The following is a 14,940-nucleotide window of genomic DNA, read 5'->3' on the forward strand; positions in this document are numbered from 1 at the left end:
TGTCCTGCCCCAAGGACAGGTAAGGTTATTTTGGCAAATTTGATTACTGGTGCTTTGTACCACGGGGGCTTCATTTTCCACAAGGATCCTGAGGTGAGAGGGACCTACAGGAGAGCTAATGTTTCTTAATAAAATGCACCTGGGATTTATGGCAGCTGAGGCAGTTTTGTCATTTCTGTGTAATACTGTTCACTGAAGGATTTGGAAGAAAGATTCTGACAGATCCCTGATGACTTATTTGAAAGTATGAATTACAAAATGCCAATTTAGGGAAATAATTGAAAAATAAATACAAATTAAGTGTTTTTCCTTTTCATTTAGATTTCAGCACTTAACCCCCCCACTTTCTTCTCTTTTGAAGACAACTTAAAAAGCTTTTTTCAAAGTTTAGTTCTCCAAGCCACATATTGCTGGAAAAGGGATTTAAATTCTGTTCCTATAAGAGAGGCCCTGGCAAGCTGCCTGTATGTTGATGAGCAGATCTCAAATATTTGTGCTTTGGATTTGGCTCATTAAACTTCTCTAAACTGGGATGCTTCTCCCAGCCCTTGAAGTTGGAAAAAACTGATGGATGTGTTCAAAAGGTGGCAGTATGAATGTCTTTGTACATTAAGCTTTTTAGATATTTCATTTTTTTCCCCAAAGAACTCAGAAGGTTGAGACTTCTATATCTTTGATGCTATAAATGACTAACCTGAATAATGTAGGCAACCCAATAACCTTTTTATTATTTGAAAGGTTATTCTGCACATGAAACCAATATGGCTTTACTGATTTACCTGCCTATGCCACTGGTGTATCAGTCATGAGCATTTTGATTGTGTCCTATGGCTTCAATAATCAGTCTCTCCTACTGTGTGTCTAGGTGTTATGGAGGTATGCATATATAGTGGTATAGATGGATGGATTTTTGCTTGCTTCCTGGTAGAAAGTAACTTTTCCAAAATCAGTGCGGATTGAACATAAACACATTCTGGGTGTGTTTTTTCTGTGCTGGATTAAGCACTGTCAATAACTCCAGCTGAGCATGACATTTTAAGAGGGCTGGATCATTTTTTTTTCTTTTTAATTATAGTCAATGCAGTAAACTGCAGATGGAGGTGAGCCAAAGCTGTGGTGAAACTGCTCGATATGTGAGGAATGTTTGACAGCCCCATGACTGCAGCAGCCTCAGCGAATAATCCCTGCTCCACCACAGGCATCTCATGTGGTCCTCTGCCACCCTACAACCGGAGCGGTACCCTGCAGCTGGAGTTTGACTTTTCTGCAGCTGCAAAATCTGAGTGAGAAATGGCTCAAAACTAGGGACAAAGGATGGGGGGAAAAAAAAGATGTTGAGCTCTTAAATGTGGTAAGAGGCTGGGAAAAACAGCCTGCAAATGCCTTCACTGAGTCCAGTGCCGTGGAAAGGTTTCTGCTTGTGCACGTGTTTGCCCAGGGCTGGCACCTCCCCACTGGTGCTCTCTGTACTAAGTGTGTGCTGCAAATAAGCAACGCACCCATTAGGGCTTTTACCATCATCCTAATGGAAACAGCTGATTAGGAAGCTTTTTTAGGAGAGTGGGAAGGAAATGCTGTGCAATAACCTGACCTAAGCAGCTGGGATAGCTGACAGGAGGTCAGTGGAGGATCTACATAAAATGCCCTCGGGAGTGTTTTTTAAAGCTGCGCAAGTCTCCCACTTCTCTTCAGGGTTGCAGGCTGTGATAGAAGCAGGCATGATGTTTCAAGGCTTGTAGACCCATTTTAATCATGCATTTATTTTGCAGATAGGCTACTTAAAAGTTCCTATCTTCACAAGGATCGCGAGATCTCAAAGATTTGGTATTTATTTTACAGCAAGGGGTCATTAACTTCTCTTTGTCCCCATCCTAATACTTGATGATAGCTGTTTACTGGCCTGCAAGGAGAGGAGTTGGTGTCAGTTTAGTTTCTGGAGTCCTTTGGTGTTAAAGTAACTAAAATTGCCACCCGACACTGTTATATGGCTGCTGCTTTTAGCCCTGTACTGTGGAAAAGCGTATGGAGGTAAGATAAATAAAACAGGGTACTCAAAGAAATTGTACTCAAAGCAATATTTTTATTTCAGCTACTTTTCCAAACAGCTGTGGATAGGTGAGGTACAGCAGTGAAGCAGTTTGCTTAGCAAGAACTTTTCATGTATCCATACAAATGGCTTGGGATGCAAACAAGAGACTGGAGGAATGGGCAAGGAGGAACTGGGGAAAACGATGTTTCTTGCTGATGCATGTACCTTTCCACTGTGATGTCTAATTTTTTTAGGAAAAAAGAAACCAAATCCCCTAAAATATTGCTTGTAGTAAAGCACCTTTTTTCTTTCCAGTTTTCTTTTCCACTTTCCAGAAATTAGGGTGCTATAAGACAGTAATTTTCAAACAGGAGCATGGCCTCAAATTCCAGCTTGGCAATGAGCACTCTGAAATTGGATCCTAAGGCAGGGCCCACCATTTTCCTTAAAATGGGAAATATACACATTCCCAGCCATGCTGGATGTTCCAGTGTGAGTATTGCTAGCAGTACAGAAGACTAGCAAAGTTACAGCATGTGGCTACAGCTGTACTTAAAACTGTGTGCCTCTGAAAAAGCTTTGCCAGATCGATATGCTGTTATTTATCTAACTCTAGCATTATGCTCTCAGAACGTAATATTACATGAAATGGAACAACCCCAAAATTTAGGGTAAATGTACTGTGCAAAATATTGTTCTTAACACTGGTGCGTTCTTGCCTACCTGAGTGGAGCAGACCTGGTGTAGGTGCTGGCAAGTGTGGGCTCTTATTAGCAACACTGCAAAGATACCCAAGTAGTGTTGTAGGAGTAATGCCGTCCCTTAACTAGCACCCAGATAACTGGTATCTGAACATGATACTTAGATATAATTAAAATGTCTTCTATAAAGCACAGCAAAGAAGTTAAATTTTTGCTACCAACTTGGCAAACTTTTTAGGGATGTTACTGGGATCTATACAGGGCTGCAGAACTGGGGTCTTTTCCAGGGCACATAAGGGCTGAAGCCTTCTCAGTACTTGTGTAGCTTGCATCACCTTGAAATAGCCGCCTCCATCCACACAGGTGTCCTTGGCATGGACAGACAACCCTGTCAGCAGGCCAAGAGGCCTGTAATCCTTTGAAGTGGAACTAGATATATGGGTTTCTAAGAGGGAAGACACAAATCTATCTACCAAAGCCTTGAGCCTAAAGCTGATGAATAGCTACTCTACAGCTGGCTTGATTAAATGGCCATTGAAGATGATGTAAACATCAGACTCCTCACTATAGATGGCGTTTTCTCGCTCCCGCTTGAACATCCTCACCCAGACTTCATCTCCTTCCTGCAGATCCAGCATCAGGCTCTGGCTCTGCATGATGCTCCGATCACTGGGCTGGGTGTAGAGGATGGCCACCTCTTTCTCATTCTTCATCAAGTGCAGGTAGGTCTCCTTGAAGTTCCAGGTGTGGACGTTGAGGCTGAAGTAGTAAATTCCTGCCACATAGCAGAAGAACTTCCCCGAGAACATGTTGAAGTGCTTGTAGAGATTTACGAACTCGATGTCAAAAGTGACGTGCTGGAAGTAGTCTGAGCTATGAAGGGGTTTTCTCCGACCCACTGAGAAAGCAGCATAGAGCTGCTTGCAGGAATGGCCTTGTGGGCCAGGCTGGCCTTTCTGTCCCTTCCGTCCATTAAAGCCACGCAGCCCTCTTTCTCCTTCCTTCCCAACGGCTCCAGGGTACCCTTTCTCTCCCATTTCACCCTTCTCACCTGTGAGCATAAAGGAAACCTTTGTCAAACACAAACACATGAATCCCAGGCTGAAGACACATCCTGTGGGAGACAACCAGCAAAGCAGCTGCTAAAACACTGTTTTCCCTGCACAGATATCTGGCAGCATTGGTCAGACACCAGCACCTTCCTAATTCTCAGAAGGATAAAAATGCCAGGTGAAAGCTTGTCTCCACTGAGCTTGTGGTGCCAATGTTCAATGTCCAATTGGAACGCCATGGCCTGACCAGACCGGTTACATGAATGTGGTATTCATGAACCCAGCCCCTTCGTGCAGAGGTCAAGACAAGAAAAGTTATTGCTTTTGAGGTCTGATTTGGGCCTGGGAGAGGTGGTTGGGTTTGTCTGGTCTGTGCATTCCCGCTTGCAGGATCCCCGGCATGTCTCCTGTATTATATGCTTTATTTTTGTTTGCCTGCCTTACTGAGACAAAAAATGTGCAATGGAAAAAGTGAGTGAGTGTCTTTCCTAGTTTCTAACTCTATTGCTTAGTAATTCTGTGATAACATTTGCATCTGGTTTTTAGTGTGACCTAACTTGAGCTTCCAGTGATTCTGGTTTTTGATGCATTAGAGCCTTTTGCCAACTCTTCTCACTTGCACACATCTACAGCCTGAGCCATGTCACCTGGTGACCTTCTTTTGGGTAAATAAAGTGGATGAGTTTCTTGGTGTAGGGAGGACCACAGCTTGCAAAATGAGGCTGAGAAAGTCAGATAAAGGATGTTATCCCATTGTCAGCTTTACCCACCTTTGAGGATGGTGATATCTATAGTGGGTTGGACTTTGGGTACTGAATAGGCAGGGTCGCTGCTCATCCTTGTGTATCGTGAGGAGATGATGGAGACGGGCTGCTCTGAAGGCCCGCAGCATCGCACGCATGAGAGGCGCCGCGGTTCCCGTCTCGGCAGACCCTTTTCCAGCACGGCACCAACGTTCGCAGTGGACACCAAGAGCAGGAGAAACACAGCGCTCATCTTCAGTGGAGCCAGCTGGACTGAGCAAAGGAGCAGAAATGATTAACATGGTGATTCAAATCAGAGCTTCTGATGGGCCATCTGTTAATGTTACCACAAGGTGCATTTCTTCTGATTAATTATTAGCTTATCTTGTAGTGGCACCAGGAGACTCCAGGTAGGAAGGGTGCCCCACTGCGTACTGTTTACAAGCAACGGAAAAGGCAATCCCTGTCTCTCATTACCTACAGTTGAAATATCTGACAAGGGACACCAGGTAAACAAAAGAAACAAAAACCAAACCTGCTGAGATCAGAAGCTAAGCCTGAGATGCTTAACGCTGTCGTGGCAAGCTCTGCTCAAAGTACACTCACTGCCTGGCTGCTGTTGGAACAGCCCTTGCAAAAGGTGCTGGGTAAAAGACATGATGTGTTGCTCTGTTGGTTACTGTTTCTTGCATTGCTGTTCGGAAAAATTCAAAATCATATCCAGAAAATGAAACTTTAAATCTAGAGCCTAAACCTGATTTTTTTATTTTTGAGGAAAAACCTGAAGGGAAATGAAACTAAAAGAAATAAAAAGCACTTGTCTCTTTAGATAGTTCCTCTTAGCCTCTTTCCAAGGTGACCTAGCCAAGCTGTTTGTGGCTTTGACAATATCCATGTGCTGTTGCTAGCAGAATTTCTGTGTATGCTTTCCATTTTTATTCTCCAGTGTGCAGAAGGGAAAGCCAAATATCTGCAAACAGGCTGAACTGGGACTTGTTCTGCACAAACACTAGTTTTTGAGATCACCTATTACATGTTCATATGCTACTGGCAAGCTCCAAAGGCCCTGAATACTGGGTGAAATGAGCAGAGAAAATGTTTCAGGTGGTGCAAAGGAGGTGAGTTTTCTCTAGCCTCCCCATCGCTTTCCTTCCTAGGGAGGGATTGGAGCTGGAGACAGGCGACTGCCTCATACCATGTGTAATTAGTGTCATTCTACTGATTGCAGTGGTGTTTCATAGAAGACAGATTTTGGACCAATGCCTTTCTGAACCTTATCCAAACTCTAATTAGTCAGATGGACTCTTGTTGACCTCAGGCTGGGAACAGCTTTTACAGCTCCCCTTCTACCAACTTTAATTCCTGGAATAGAAGGGAAAGCAGTAGCTGGATGTCCTGGCTTTCAGAAATAGCTCAATGAACACAGGTCCCATCTGCAGAGGGAGGGAAAGGATCCTGCCTTGGAGCTCTACAAAGGCTTTACCGGGCACAAAATGGACCAGTTGAAAAAATATTAAAAACAACAAAAATGTGTCAGTCTGGGGCAAGGTACTGGGATTATAGTCACATTCTTGGGAGATGCTTTCTTCTAGTTCTTACCTGTCCCCAAAGAACTGTCATTCACACCTTTTATTACTTGGTGTAATCCAGCTCCCTGGAAACCTGATGAATACTTATTAGCAGCAACATAATATAATAACTTTCCTTCTGACAAGCAGTGAAAGTTCTTTCATCAAACCCGTCATAACTTGAAATGATCTTTCTATTCATAATTGTACCTCATTTGAGGTACAAGTCTGAGGAGAGATTAATACTCCTTTTAGATCAGTGTTCAGGGCCTGAATTTCATTTTCATTAAGCCCTTTTTAATTTTCATTCACTTCTTAAGCCATCTTTGTGCTGCCAAACAGGAACAGAAATGCAATGCAAGTCTAAATAGACAGCAGGTCATAAACAACCAGCACATACGTGACCAGAACAGAAAGTTGGCACTGTGCAGGGCATTTGGGGTCTGCATAATGTTTCTGGGGTCTCCTCTGCTGCGATTAAAGTTCATGCATATGTGTAATGGCCTAAAGAAGGCCCACCAAGAAGCCAGGAACCAGGTGACCCCTTTGGGCAAGCTGAAGTGGTCTCTGTTGATCTACTTGAAGATGTCCCTGCTCATTGCAGTGGGGTTGGACTGGATGACCTTTAAAGGTCCCTGCCCACCCAAACCATCCTACGTTCACTCACGGTCCCAGGCAATCAGGGCTGACATATCCTCTTTGAGACTAAAAGCTATTTAGGTCTTCTCAGGACCATGGGTAGTCAGTAACCTGGGCATAAAGTATAGGGCATTTGATTACATTATCAGAACATTAAAACCGGAGGACATAATTGCTCATAATATCTTCATGAAGGAAAAAGAGCATTCATTAAGATGGGAATTCATAATGGGCGGAAGGGGAAAGATTCATAAATATGAAGAAATTACTTTACATTTTTATAGGCCATTATTCTCCCTAAGATGAATGACTTTCCTATTTTTAGAAGTAACTTGAGAAGAAAAAAAAATGTCGGGGTGAAAAATCAGCATTCAGGTTGTGCATATTTCACATTACTGTAATCCAATCAGCCATTGAAGAAATCAGGCCCACTTGCATGAAGAACAATTACCCAGGTTATTGGCTAGAAATTGCATTTGGAAAAAAAAATGAAGCAAACAATGCAACAGCCCAGTCAATTCAGAGCATCCTAGGGCTGACGCCTCCCCACTACGTTTTCCTTGTGAAGTTAGTTCACTAAAGTGGCAGAAACACGTATTTTGTTGCAATATCTGTGGTTAGGTGAAACCTTGGTGGTGCCTGTGAATAAACAGTTTTAGATTTGCAGTCTGCTCCTAACAGACAGGAAAGGACAGGAGAGGAAGTAAAATAGGACAGAGGTGGAGAGAAAGGAGTCAGAGAGGACAACAAGAAAAGGGTGATGTATTCAGCAGTATGGGATTATGTTTGGAAGATATCAAGCACGAAGCCGGAGATCAGGTGAAGGAAAACCTCAAAACAGAAGTCAAATGTGCACCAGGAAAGGAAACAAACCTGATAAGGATTTCCTTATAACAAGATCATGTCAATCTGGAGAAAAGAATCATTTGAGCCAGATTTCAGAGGAGAAGCAAATATAACTCTCGTGGTGGTGAAGTCAAATCTGATGCCTTAAAAAAAAAAAAAATAAAAAAAGGATGAAGCTCAGAATTTAAGATCCGTGAGGTAAAGTGAGAGGTTGTTTATAGCCATTTGTTTTTTCCCCATAAAGATAATTATTGTGACCTTATTTTGTCAGCTGTGGCGATGATGGATTTGACTTCAGCTGTACAGGTTTATCTTCTTGAGAAGACAGCAAACAAGCAGCTGGGCTTTGCTCTGCTATGGCCATGACTCACCAGAGCACAGGCTGCCTCTCCTGCACATCATTCAGATCCCCACACGGGAGGGACATCCATCCTCCTTCCAACCGTGATCCGACACGCTCGTTAGTGCCTGAGATGATGCATTAGTACTGCACCGAATGCCCTGAGGCCGCAAAACTGAGTATGTTCCTCCATGGTCATCCTTTATGACACCTCTGTAAAGATGGACAGGAGCATCCTGAAAGCAACAGATTAAAACTGGAAGTATAAATTATCCTCTTTGTCTTCTGCACTCGAACCTGCAAATCGCAGCCTGGTTCGATTCTGAAATCTTGTTTTTCCTGTTCAGTGGAAAAAACCAGATGATGACGGATACTCAGACACCCTAATGGCTGGGAGGAAAACTGGTGTCCTGACTTGGGAAACTTTGCAATCAGTAAATGTTTCGCCCGAGGACAAGAAGCTGGTCTCAGCCCTCCCTGTCTCAAAATGGTTTTTTCAGTGCATCTTCTTTGGCACTGCTGTAGCTCAGGTTCATTTTGAAACACTTGATTGTCAATTGATGAGTGTGAAACATTTCAGTTGAAAAGCTTGCGGCGGCACGAAGGAAAACGTAAATCGTTCTGGTGCTTCTGACACTTCTTGCAAAATGCTCGTGAAGCCAAAAGCTCACCACGAGGCAGAGTGCACAGCCCGTTTGGCTGTAATAGGTAATTTCAAGATAAATTATTTCCTCTTCCCATAACGCTTACAAGCCTCCCCACTCCAAAGCCATGAAGCACAGCGCGGGCCCCAGCCTCTGCAAGTGGAACCAGGATGAAACCCAACAGCCAAGCGTGAAGTCAGTCTGATGCTAAGGAAGAAATTCTGCGTGTGCTGAATGGGCAGATCTACCTGCTGGCAAACAAAATGAAAATTTATGGATGATGAAATGAGGCATCTGAACCTGATGAAAAGGCAGTTAATTGCAGTGAATTTTGGTGATGAGGATGACTGGTAGTTGTGTTCGTTATAACATTAGAATATATGTTATTGTTGGAGAACTGTTTAAATGTAATGAAAGGTTTCTTTGACTGAAACCATCCTTTAGCTAAGGTTTAAAAAGACTGTTTGCTTTTTCTGTCCCTTTTCTTCCCCTCTGAATTTCTGAGTAGAAAGATAAGATTAAAATATTGCCAAAAGGGCTTGCTTGTTCAGGTATTTCTGCCTGGCCCAAAACAAGAAGAAAAAGCAAGCGAAAATACCAGTCGCCTTGCGTTAAATTCAGACGCTTCTGTTGTTCAGACCCTTTTGAAAGGGTGTGTCTGTCTTCCTAACCAGAGCTGGCAATAGGAACCCTCTAATGGCTGCTGCCTTGCAGAGCTGGTGAGGATGTGATGCCCAAACCAGGGACGCTGTTGCCTACCATGCTCAATCCAAGGCAGAACAGATGATTAAATAACATATTTTTGCTTTGCACTGACATTGGAAATACCCTGACCTAAATATAATCCACCAAGCTTATTTTTTACACATATTTTTTTACCTGCTATGAATAACCTGCATCAAAAGTGCTGGTTTTCCAGCGACATCTGGCATTCCCGGTGTCTGCCAGCAAAAAGAAAAAGCCTAATTCCTCCCATGCAAGGCTTTAGAGATGCTACAAACCTTTGCTAGGGAAAGGCTGAAACCATTAGTTCCAGTTCAAGGAGTTAAATGATGTGATTCTGTCTTCTTGTGTGCAACTTCTTATTTAAATATATTTTCTTGACACTATTACAGCTGGAGAGAGCACCTTGATTGATTTTTTTTGGTTCATGATTGAGTTTAATCTTTTAGCTCAAGGTAGACAGCTTATGTATGAGGCACATTTGCTCATGCAAAACTTTTTAATCATTCTGTGTACCTGAAGAATTTTAACACTTTGATATAAAGTAATACGTCTGGGTAATAGAAATGATAAGGAATCCCCTAATATCTGTAAAAATAGCTTACTTGCTCTGCACACAGAGAGAATAAAGCAAGAAGGCAAAGCAAATCAGCCCGGAGGCTGGACCAAAAGGTTTTCCCTGTGATTAACAATGTGGAGTTTGCAACCTGACCCCTCATCTTGGCCAAGCCTTGACTGGTCCATCGGCACTGCAAGCAGCCCCTGCGGGATCTATAGGTCAAGTCAAAGGTACAGATATACCTTAATCTACCCCGGGCCCAAGTTTTCACTGGGTACAGGGTAAGTATGTCCTTACCTCACAGGGATGCTGGAAGAATAAATCCCACTGATAACTGCGCTGAGCTCACACGCTGCTTTATCGAGAGTTCACGAGGCAGAAATTGTTCTTGGATCCCTGAGCCGTGCTGTAAATTTCTGCTAACGTTTTCCTTCCCGTTATTCCTAGGGCTTCACTCGGAAAAGTAATCTATGACTGTCTTTGCTTTAAATTCAGAGTGCACAGGACAACGCCAGCCACTGCCCATTTTAATTAGTGACAAATCTTGACTGAAAACCCAAGAGGGCAGTTAAGACTCAAACCTTTCTTGCGCCGCAGAGATGGAAAACACATGGATGTGTCAGCCTCGAACCTCGGCATTGTTCCAGAGATGGAAAATATTCCGTTTCTGCTTTTTTACCTTTTGTCTTCTTTCAAGCCTCGACCTCCTCACTGCTCCAGACCTCCTTGCATCACCAGCAGCAGGAAACGCAGCATCGTTAGGGCTGGGTTTGTCTGGCCACTGGACTTCCCCTTGGAAATGATTTGTTCAGGACTTCTTTTTTTTTTTTTTTTCTTCCCCAGGAGGATCTAAAATTTCTTCATGAGCAACTTATTGTAGAAGAGGCCAAAATACTGAAGGAGCTTGTGAGTTTTCAAAGGTAAAGCTGTGACAGCTCAGCGGTCTCCCTGCCCGTGGTGCCAGAGCCGAGCGTGGGGCAGCTCCTCTCCAACACGATGCTGCAGAGATGCTTCGCTTGAGCTGAGCATCAGGAGCCTGTCTGCAGCCATGAAATGATTTGAGGGCTCCCAGACAAGAATATTTGGATCCCAAAAAGCAAAGCGGTTTAAAAATTTCCACTGTCTGTAGTGGTTTGCAGATGACCAATGTTAACGCCCTCTCGTCTGCAGTGTTTACACAACGCGCTGGGGTGAAGCAGAAGAGGGGCTGGGAGTGCTGCTAGAGACAGCTGGGTTGGTTCGAGCCCTGCGAGTTGTGAGTGGGGCAGGAATGGAGGCAAAGCCAGGATCTGGCCATGGAGAAGTCCAGGTGTGTTAGCTGCATCCATATTTGTAAAGGCCTGGGAGAACATTTGGTCAGTGAGTCTGTAGCTCCATTTCTAGTTATCTGATTTGTTTTTTATTTTCTGGTGCTTTTTTAGTGTGTGCCTATTGCCAGTGTGGGTGAAGCACCCTAATTCCTCTGTCCCAGCAGGAGCTGTGAACCACCTTCATCCCATTAGTACGTGCCCCTGCGCAGCAGCACTTCATGTGGTCACCACGTGCTCTCTCCAGCTGTGACTTCACCTATCAGGCATGAGAAGAGATGACAATCCCAGGCAAACATCCCTTCCTATTACCTGCACATACTTAGACCTGGGGGATTGCATGGATCTAACGCCGTCCCCTGCAGGCACTGTGGGAGTGGGCACGCTGTGGGCTGTGCCTGGATGGAAACAGTCCCGTGCGCCTGGGCACCTGCACCTTTGCATGGCACTGCCTTTCCTGGTCTGCGACAGGCGCTGTTATCACACTTGGCATAAACAGGGAGCTAAAAGGATGTTTGCCGCTTCCTAAACAAACAACTTTTCCCTCTCTCCTACTCTTCCCTGCCTGCACCTCCGGCATCAGGAGCGCGTCTGCAATGTCCCGGGCTAGGCGGCTCCTTGAAAGCGGTTTTGTCTCCGTAGCAAGCCCAGACAGTGATTCAGCCTGGCGCTGCCGAGGCACAGGGCAAGTTACAGTAAGTCATTCCCAGGGCAGCTTCTCCGATAGAGCAAATCATCCTGCTGAAGTGGTTGGCACAAAACCCTCCTTCACCCTTCCCAGGGGAAAGGCAGCTTTCCCGTGACTTGCCACCGCTGACTCAGCCGCTCCGGGAACTCGGCTTTCTGTGTGCCGAAATAAAGCAGGCAGAGGTGTCCCTGCAGCGGGTCCCATGTGATGCTGGGTGGATGGGAGCACCAGGACATGGGTGCTGGCAGCAGCAGGATTGTCCCGTCCCGGCGCTGCTGCAAGCCCCTGCTTACGGCTCAGGCACGAGCAGCACATTTCAAATGGCTGCAGTTCTCTGGTGAGGCTGGAGAAGCAGAGTCCTCTGAAAGTTTCCACATCTGCAGAGGATGCCAGGAAACGGCTTTTTCCTGCCCCGGGCTCCCGCAGCGGTGGGGGAGCCTGCATCAGATCGGAGCCGTGCGGGATGGGGCACCGGTCCCCATCCCACTGCTCAGCCACGGCTAAGAGCAAAATCAGACTAGAAGGAAGCATCATTCTGGAGTGCTAAGGGTGGTTAATGGAAGAAGGAGTGTTAGTAAGAACAAATTAAAGCCAGCTCAGCAATAACCTGGCCTTGCACTTACTTCACTGCTGCAGTGAAGCAGAAAAAGCGAGACGAAGCAGCGCAGGCAGAGACCACCTCTTTTTATGACTCACCCAAGCAACCTGCTTCTCCAGGGTGGAAACACTTTGTTCCCTATAGCAATAGTATTTTTTTCCCCCAACTTATTCAGATCCATTTAACTTACCTTGTGACTCAGAACCCCCTGTCTCTTACTTTCCTTGCTGTTGCTTAGCAGGATGCATATTATGAAAGCTGCTGTTCATTCAGGTTTTTTAGTTCTCAGTGGTGGCTGCAGCTTCCTAGCTGGAGTCCAAATGAAACACTGAAAGTCAGTCCGGCTCCTTATGAAACCCAGCAGCTAGGTTGTTTGCAAAAGCAGGGGTTTTTTTCTTGTTTCTTTGCTTGCATCAACTTGTGCTGGGTTCCTGTGCTTTTGTCCTGCTACAGTTTCCTTAGGACTTGCAGCCTGTCTGTTGGGTTGCACAGTGCCTCTCACAATGATGGAAATGAAGACCAAAAAATTTGTGAATAAAAAAAAAAAATAAAAATCAAAAAACCACAGACCCAAAACCACATCCAGTGTTCCAGCCAAGAAAGAAAGTGCTGGGATCACATGGAAATAATTTTTCTTTGGGAGATTTCAGCATCCTTTTAGGCAGGAGAAAGGAGGGGAAAAAGAAAACAAACCCACAATAAAAGCGCTGGCTTTCATGCATGACCTGTAAAGGTAGCAAAAGCCTTTTGAAGGGGTGCAGCTATGGAAACTGCCCCTGCAGTGACTTTGGGGGAAGGCATACATGTGCGGTTGGGTGCCTGGGGACAGGCCAGTGCCAAGGGAAGGCGTCACCCCCACCGTCCCGTGCACCTCCCTGCTGAAAAACAGAGCGCTTTGCTTCTGTGTGAGCAGCTTTGGGGCCAGTCTCAGGAAGGTGATGTGCAGCAGCAGTATGCTGCTTTCCCTCCCTGCTTCACAGGTTTAGGGGATAACACCTTATGCCAAACCATCCGTGGTAGGATGTGATGAGTATTAGCATCCCATGAACGGGAAAGGAAGGGGAGATCAAACACAAGCACGGGGATGAAACTTCCTCAGTGTGTGTTTGCAGACAGTCTTCTCTCATCACTACCCATTTGCTGATGTTCGGTTTTGCACTAACTTTTCCTTGACACCCAGAAATGGCTGAACAACAAGTTGCCACTATTTCACATAATTGGGACTGAATTGCCAACTCCTCTGGCTGCAGAATTTACAGCCGGGGTGCCACAAGGCTCTGAGCTGAACGGGAGGCACGGAGATCGTCTTCAAAGGAGGCTGAGCAGAGGGCATCTGCAGAGAAGCTGTCCAGCCCTGTCCTGGCCACACTGGGCCATCTGCAGAGGAGCACACGGTGGTCCTGGCCCACGTGTGAGTCCCACGGGAAGGCTGGTGGGGTGGCTGCCTCGGTCCCTGCGCTCACGGCAGCGATGAGGCTGCAGAACTGAGCACAGCAGGGCATGCTGCTGCGTGCTGGCGGGGTCACCCCTTAGCCAGGAGGTAACGTGGGATGTAGCACAGACTGCTCTTGTCCAAGGGACCGCTGAGACAAAGTCACTTGGGACAGCAAGGAGCAGACCCGGGGGGTTCAGAGCACGCTGAACATCACACACCTCCCTGGCCCCGGGGCAGAGCAGCACTGCACCAGTGCTGTTTGATTTTAGTGCCCACACTTTCTTAGCTGAAATTGCTCGCTTGGTCATTTCCAGCCTTTGGAAAAAAGGTGACTTTATTTAAAACCAGGTTTGGGCTCTGAATCGGGGGGGGGGGGGGGTGTTTGCATTTTTTTTCTTTCTTTTTCCTTTTTCTGCTTTGCAACTGCCTCCCATGAATTGTAAAAAAGGACGTTAAAAGAGATGGGTACCCTACATAGTGCAAGCTCCAGCATCATTCCTGCACTAAGACTGAAAAAGAAAAGCAACGCTTTGACAGTCTTGAGAACATGAGGAGGGGAAAGGCGTGTTTTGTTCTCTCGCAGTGCCTTTCCCCAATTCAGGTCACAACTCAGTGCTTTAAATATTCCTCCCCCGCAGTCCTCCTGCTCTGTCGCCTGCCCTGCACCAGACCCCAGCACTTCGACACCTCACCAGTCCATGGGGGGCACATGCCGGCCCAGTCTTGCCTTTTTTTTTTTTTTTTTTTGAAACAGTCTCTGCCTTACATAAGGAGGGAAGAGATGTGAGAGCACCTTGGGAACTTCTCTGCTTTTTCAAAACCCCTTCAAAACCTCCCCATCCCTCCCTGACCCAGGTGGGCAGGGGACATCTCAGCTGATCCTCAGAAAGGTCCCTCATCTCTGCTCCAGGTGCTGATGTGCCCCAGCTCCTAAATGCTCCGCACCGCTGTACCACTGCCCAGCAGTCACCCGTCCCCTGCAGCTCGGAGCCCTGGATCAGAGGCAGGAGGCAGCTGCCACGATGGAAAAGGGGTTTTGCACATCTTTGCAGAATTAAATAAGAAACA

General features: G+C 45.7%; 1 protein-coding gene across 7 annotated transcripts; it reads right to left on the reverse strand.

Annotated features, from left to right (window-relative positions):
- Positions 1 to 2,071: 2,071 nt before the first annotated feature.
- C1QTNF8 (C1q and TNF related 8) lies at positions 2,072 to 12,838 on the reverse strand. 7 transcript variants are annotated; one of them, XM_054843697.1, is made up of 5 exons: positions 10,142 to 10,899; positions 7,837 to 8,813; positions 7,606 to 7,721; positions 4,553 to 4,793; positions 2,072 to 3,781 (listed from the first exon to the last, which is right to left on the reverse strand). In XM_054843697.1, the coding sequence occupies exons 4-5, from the start codon at positions 4,776 to 4,778 to the stop codon at positions 3,234 to 3,236; spliced, it is 774 nt and encodes a 257-aa protein (XP_054699672.1). In that variant the 5' UTR covers positions 4,779 to 4,793; positions 7,606 to 7,721; positions 7,837 to 8,813; positions 10,142 to 10,899; the 3' UTR covers positions 2,072 to 3,233. The 7 variants fall into 7 exon arrangements, with proteins under 7 accessions (XP_054699672.1, XP_054699671.1, XP_054699677.1 ...); XM_054843696.1 differs by having other exon boundaries at positions 4,553 to 4,798; XM_054843702.1 differs by lacking the exons at positions 7,606 to 7,721; positions 7,837 to 8,813; positions 10,142 to 10,899 and adding an exon at positions 12,628 to 12,838.
- Positions 12,839 to 14,940: the final 2,102 nt, after the last annotated feature.

This window comes from Grus americana, chromosome 15 (assembly GCF_028858705.1).
Source record: "Grus americana isolate bGruAme1 chromosome 15, bGruAme1.mat, whole genome shotgun sequence".
NCBI lineage: Eukaryota > Metazoa > Chordata > Aves > Gruiformes > Gruidae > Grus > Grus americana.

What these genes read in the sequence shown, in the direction of transcription:
- C1QTNF8 (XM_054843702.1), bottom strand. Translation starts at nt 4,778, where the DNA reads ATGAGCGCTGTGTTTCTCCTGCTCTTGGTGTCCACTGCGAACGTTGGT. An exon ending in AGATATCACCATCCTCAAAG is followed by an intron (nt 3,782 to 4,552) that starts GTGGGTAAAGCT and finishes TTATGCTCACAG; the next exon opens with GTGAGAAGGGTGAAATGGGA.